Here is a 6,357-nt window from a genome sequence, read left to right as displayed (position 1 = left end):
GTCCTGTGTTTCAGGTTGTGCGGTTACCCTCCCTTCTATGACGAGAACGATGCCAAACTGTTTGAGCAGATCCTGAAAGCAGAATATGAGTTTGATTCTCCTTACTGGGATGATATTTCTGATTCAGGTACAAGCCAATAAATAAACATAAATATCAACCTATTATCCTCCAGTCCTGTTTTGAAGGCATGAGGCAAACGTTTCATAAAGAGCTCTTCTGAACTCTCATTTTTTGAGCTGCAACACATCATTTTCATGTTTTCCTGAGCCAGCTGGGATCATTTCCATGTTCTGATTATATTCCCTTTCGTTAGTTTGGTATTTTTTCCCTCAAAGTCAAGCCCAAACCTAACAAGGTCCACTAGGTCCATTTGATTACTAGCCAAGAACTGTCATCTTCCTAAATTACTGATTTTTCATTCACACAAAAAAGAGGTCAGAAATGACATCGCTGTTACTCTGTGATGTCATTCTTTCAATCGCAGCCCAAAGCTTGTGATCTAAGCCTGTGTGGGAGGAACACAGACTCCAGAGAGCACACATGTCCGGGAAAAACTTCAAAATGCAGTTTGCAGTCATGAAAAATATCTCTGGAAATGAACATTGAATATTACGTTGCACAAATGTCCAATAAAACAAAGGAAATCTTGTTTTTATAGGGTATTTGAAGCCATGTGCTGATTTCGTCTTTGCCACAGTTATACAAGATTGAACTCTTCAGATAGAAAGTTCTCTAAAGGATTAACACATTTATCTAAAACATTTTAAAACGAGTACAAACGTCTTCTTTAAGGACCTTCCAAGGTTGGATCAGGCACACAGGGTTTTGTTAGTATCTATTGACAATGCTCACCTCTAGCAAATTGCAAATACAAGACGATCTTTCTCCTGTTTGGTGAGAGGGATGTTTCAGTTTTTTCACGCCAGGAAACATTTTATTTAATCCTTATGGTTCCCCTGGCAGCCGTTTAACCCACGACGCAAGACAATGATTCCATGTTGATTTTTTTCCAGTCTTGGTTCTCGGTCTGGGTCCGTTTTCCTCCAACTTTTTTGGAACAAATTCTATATTGACGTACCAGCCATTTTTCTGAAACACAGCATACCGCAGCATTTGTTTTCTTATTTATAGCACTTAGACACTGAAATGTTATGACATATTTAAGCTGGATAAAGCTTTCGATGAATACTATTACAATATAGAATGCATCAGCTTTGTGGAAATTATTTATATTTACCTTTTTCAATCTTTTTCATTCCAGCTAAAGACTTTATAGTGCATCTGATGGAGAAAGACCCTAACAATCGTTACACCTGTGATCAGGCTCTGCAGCACCCCTGGTATGACTCCTGCATACTGTCATGGTTGTAAAGATTTCTGTTGCACCTGTGACCCTTATATGTCAGTTTAAGTGACTCCTGGATTGAGAATATTTTGTTTTCTGTGACCAGTCCTTTGACGTTATGGTTGCACTTGAACAATAATGATCTCTATTCATTGCAAACACTCACAGATGTTTTCTGCTTCCTTGGTCAGGATTGCTGGGGATACTGCCCTGGACAAGAACATCCACGAGTCTGTCAGTGCACAGATCAAGAAGAATTTTGCAAAGAGCAAGTGGAAGGTAAGTCAGACTGCATTGTTCATTCTCCATTTCAGTGCACATGGAGAGAAAAAGCTACAGTTAGTCCTCTATGGTCTAAACCAGGGGTGTCCAATCCTGGTCCTTGAGGGCCACAATCCTGCATGTTTTAGATGTTTCCCTCTTCCAACACACCTGATTCAAATGATCAGGATCATTATCAGGCTTCTGCAGAGCTTGATGATGACCTTCAGGAATTACTCCTTTGCAATATTTTGCTATCATAATTTTACTGCTCTTGTATCTGTGGCTTTTCCTCTGCAGCAAGCGTTCAACGCCACAGCAGTGGTTCGTCACATGAGGCGTCTCCAGCTGGGAACAGGTCAGGAAGGACCCAACCCCACCTTGCCAAGTCCGTGCCGAACTCATCTGCTGATGCCAGAGGAAGATGCAGGTGCCAGCTGTATTCCTGGTTCTGCCCTTTAAATCCTTAGGTTGATCTCACGCACGCAGTTATGACGAGTGTAGATACAGCAATGTCACATCATTCCACTGCCTTTAATGTCAAAGTACTGATCGTATCACCATATCTCTCTCTCTCTCTCTCTCTCTCTCTCTCTCCCAGAGGCTTGTTGTGAGGGAGGATGCTCCCAGAACGTCGACGGAGGAGCAGACCCTCTGTCCAACTGCACCTACCGCTGCCACCCAACCAGCAGGGTGTGAGCCCAACCTGCTCCACTTACCTATCTAATCAATCCCAAGTCACTCTCTAATTTTAACCCCCTCGGTGGAACCAGAGGCACCGTCTCCCCCTTTATCTGGTTAGGAATACAGCGTCATTCCAACCTCTCGCCTGCAGGGGGAGCAAGCCTGTCCAGCCAGAGAAGGAAGACACACAGTGGGTTGAAAAGGTGGAGGAAGGAGACTTGATGATAATGGTGATGCACCAGAGCAGATCATTTTTGGCATGAGTTAAAATGAGGGATACCATGGAAGGGAGGGGAAGACAACTTCCTCCACCAGCGTGTCTGCGGGATTGTTTTTGCCGAAGCAGGACAGAGCTTGTTGGACACTGTTTTTATTATTGATTATTTTTTTGGTTCAGCCTGTCTTTTTTTGTTTTATGGTTTTGTACATTTTTGTGTTGTCTTTTTAGCCTCCTACTGTTAAACTTTGGAGTGTAAATCCAGAAAACAATATCTGCATGACCAGGAGAGAGTTGCCCAATGCATGTTTTGTTATCTTTAAAATATAACCGGAAATGCAGCAGAGTGTCAGAACGATGCAGTAAATTGAGTCAAAACTTTTAACATTAGGGATCTGCATTAAGTGTCTTGAAGTCATGCTTTTAGACAATCAGCAACAGAATAGTTTATGCAATGAAAACTCCATTTATCTACGATGTAGCCTTTTTGTGGCGATACAGTGTTTCCATGCAGAGGTTAGGCTTTTTGAGAGGAAAATGCTTCTCTTGTCTCTTTTTTCTCCAGCCCTAAACCTCTTTAACCACTCGAGCACAGGGATTTCTCTTTGTCTAAGGTGCCTTTAGGATATACAGTGTGATGGGTTTATTGTTGATGGGTAGCTTCTGAAAAACGTTGTCTCTTTCTGCAGAGTTGTTGCAACACAATCTCTTTCTGTAACTTTCACATTTTGTACATGTCACATTATCAGCTTTAAAACGCTGTTTTGATTGTTCAAGTTAACTATTTTAGATTGGAAATGCTGAAAATGAACATCAATATTACAATGTAAAAAAAGAAAAGTAACAATTATGTTTATATTTCTCTGGAGAGCTTAAAAAATTGTATTTACAGACACTGATTTTGTGTGCTTAGCCTTTATTGAGGCTAAACTAAGTAAGATTACATAGGTTGTGGTGATGCAAAAAAAAAAACATAAACCTGCAACCAAAATTTGGTATACATGTGTCATCACTTACTGTATTGGTTGTGTCTCTCGCTCCAGTCCTTTCTTGCAGGCACATTTACTTCAAATGCAGCCTGTTAAGAAAGAACCTTGATTAAAGAATGGGAATATGCATCACATTGACTCACTTCATCTTCACTTGACACCCATCAGTACTTTTTATGTGTACTCATAAAGAGTATGTGCGTCATATTTTTTTTTCTATAATTTAACTCCCTTTAAAAACCTGCATAGACAAACACACAGCGCTTGGCTTTTAGAAAGATTCCTAAAATGTAAATGTTGGGAAACTGTGTTCATTTGTAGTTTTTAGGAGCTTAATGCAAGTTTCTTTGAATAATCTGTACTTTATGCTCTGGGGCCTGTAACAGTGACCATCCTGAGTGACTCACAGCCACTTTCAAAAGCAGTGAAAGTGAAAATCTTCCACTGACATGAGCTTCATTTGCCCTCCGATCACTTCGTTCTTGCCTTGAAATAATCACATTTTCTATTTAAAGCGTACTATTTAATACACACGTATAGACATTTGTTACCGATGTCATTTAGTACTGATTACCTATGTTTGCATGATGTGGCTTGAAAATTGTGAATATTTTTTAAAATGTGATAATGTTACAGGTGCAGTGGGATGAGTGCTTGTTAAAGAAAAGATTCTGTCAGATGTTTAATTAAAAATCCAATCGTGCAGTGGAGTGAAGAGCAACAAAAAAAAAAATGTGGTAACAATTCAGCAGGTTGAAGCAAGTTCAGTGTGTTGCTTCAAAAAGTATTTTTGAGCTTTATTCTGCAGCTTTGTTGCATAGGCGTTGTAGTGTATTTGGACTATGATGATAATGCCAAACTGTACATTTAAAGGAGGAATTATTTTTTTCCACAGAATTTCCTTTGTGAATTGTTTGTATGTCATAAATTACTGCGACAGAGTAACACCCAGAGAAGCAGAGGGAAGCTGACACATGGAGGCACTTGTCATCCACGGTCTTATTAATGTTGACAGATTCAATATTACTGTTAATCTCCTGCTAATGAAAACAACTCTGCTGATTTGATTCATTGCCACAAATGCTGATCATTTGTTTTGTCTCCTGCACTCTGATTTAACTCCTGCCTTCTAATGTTGATTCATTTCATATTGGTTTACACACTGCTCTTTCTTCTGTAGAATCAGCTCTTTTAAAAAAAAAAACCCTCAATGAAAATATTTATTTTAAGGCAAAATGAATTGGTGTACAGTAAGAGAATGCTATAATGAAATAACAACACCAGAAAAGCCACCTTGAATCTTTTTCATTTTGTTCTGTACTAACAAATTATTGTGCACAAGCAGAAAACCTACTGATTTTTACATTCCACTGTCATGAAACCAGTGGTGCCGACATGCGTAACCATATCCCATTACTCAGCCATTTGCTAGGAAAATAGCAGGATTGGTATTAAAAACATTTAGGAGAAAAAGTCTCACTGTCCTCTCCCTCAGAGGTGCTTATCTATAGGTTGCTTTCATAATTGGCCGCAGCATTTTAAAAAGTTATTTATACTGCACATATGTTTCGTTCATAGATTTCAAACAGCATCAATCTAAAGGAAAGAGATGATTTGTGTGAATGTTTCTCCTCTGATCGCTCATGAACTGCTTGTAGAGAATGACCGGTGTGTGGTAAGGTTTGTTGTACAAATGAGTATTTGTATCATAAATATGTTGCCTTTTAATAAATGCTGTTTTTTGGGCTACAGAACCTACTGTATGCGCAGATACAATGCATCAGGGGCTGTTAAAAAGTGACTATTGCTTAGTGTGGAAGCTGGTGACTTGTGCTTGGAACACATTTGTAAGTGAAACATACATTAAAATCCCTGTCTATGCATTATTGGACTGTCCAAGCTCATTTGTAAAGACAAAAATAATAAAATAAAGAAAAGCAGCGCATTATTGTAGCAGGAATTAGTGCAACCAACAAATAAATAGGATATACTGTCTGAATTTTATGTCTTATGACCTGATACCTTTTCTTTTTTCCTGTCGCCTATTTTACAAACAACAAATATCGACCTTCAAAACCGTGCAGTATCAACACCTATTTCATACCATTCTTACCTTTAAATGAACAAGTAGACTAGCCTACATTTTAATGTTATTCAAAAGGAGTTAAATCTTGAATTCTGCTCCTGGAAAGCTGAGATGGCTGCTAAGCTACTGCTGCTATGCTAGCTGATTTTATTGTAGGTCTAGATTTTAGTTGTTTTTATTCAATGTGAATTACTTTAGTTGCTGTTTTATTTAAGTTAATGACATAACCAAGGTCCTTAAAAGTGAACATTAAAATTAGAGGAAAAGGCAAGAGAAAATTATAAAGTTTCTAAATTAGCTGAAGCGAGCTGTACCTATCTCTAGCTAGCTGTCAGTTTTTGCTGTGTATTTTTATGTTAAACATTTTGTTTTCTTAAAAATTATATGTTTCTTTGGCAAAGAAGCTGTTTGTATGATAAAATAGATTGAGTGTATGGCCTTGGCTTAAAGGTGAAGTCTAGGGTTCTGGGGAGAGATTGCTAATGTTTATTTGGCTAGCATGTTAGCATATACTAGATTTTCTGGGCCTTTTCAGAATTAAAGTTTCGTACAACTGTCCACAGGACTAGCTGGAAAGATGTGTGGATTTCTTCTAGTCACTTTCTTTGCTTTTCAATTGCAGACACTATGTACAAACAGCAGATTTTATTCAGCACACACATAGAACAGACTGCTAGCAGACTGTCAGGAAATATTTAACGAAAAACTGTGCAAGATTAGAATCGCTGACTTCACCTTTAAACAACTCCTTTGGTGAAAATCAAGGTTTTGTTG

At 38.5% G+C, this 6,357-nt stretch overlaps 1 protein-coding gene across 1 annotated transcript; it reads left to right on the top strand.

Annotated features, from left to right (window-relative positions):
* The first annotated feature begins 20 nt into the window (after nucleotides 1–20).
* Nucleotides 21–5,383, top strand: LOC103376307 (calcium/calmodulin-dependent protein kinase type 1-like). Its single transcript, XM_008306682.1, has 5 exons — nucleotides 21–127; nucleotides 1,263–1,341; nucleotides 1,538–1,625; nucleotides 1,908–2,037; nucleotides 2,209–5,383. Exons 2-5 carry the CDS (start codon nucleotides 1,286–1,288, stop codon nucleotides 2,304–2,306), a joined length of 372 nt encoding a protein of 123 aa, XP_008304904.1. The 5' UTR covers nucleotides 21–127; nucleotides 1,263–1,285; the 3' UTR covers nucleotides 2,307–5,383.
* The last annotated feature ends 974 nt before the right edge of the window (nucleotides 5,384–6,357 follow it).

The sequence above is a fragment of the Stegastes partitus genome, unplaced genomic scaffold, assembly GCF_000690725.1.
Source record: "Stegastes partitus isolate 25-593 unplaced genomic scaffold, Stegastes_partitus-1.0.2 Scaffold3810, whole genome shotgun sequence".
NCBI lineage: Eukaryota > Metazoa > Chordata > Actinopteri > Pomacentridae > Stegastes > Stegastes partitus.
This window is presented reverse-complemented; position numbering and strand designations above follow the sequence as displayed.

Excerpts from the sequence above, each read along its gene's own strand:
- LOC103376307 (XM_008306682.1), top strand. The coding sequence starts at position 1,286 with ATGGAGAAAGACCCTAACAATCGTTACACCTGTGATCAGGCTCTGCAG. Across the intron at positions 1,626-1,907 it reads TTGCAAAGAGCAAGTGGAAG|CAAGCGTTCAACGCCACAGC; the intron begins GTAAGTCAGACT and ends TTTCCTCTGCAG. Across the intron at positions 2,038-2,208 it reads GATGCCAGAGGAAGATGCAG|AGGCTTGTTGTGAGGGAGGA; the intron begins GTGCCAGCTGTA and ends TCTCTCTCCCAG.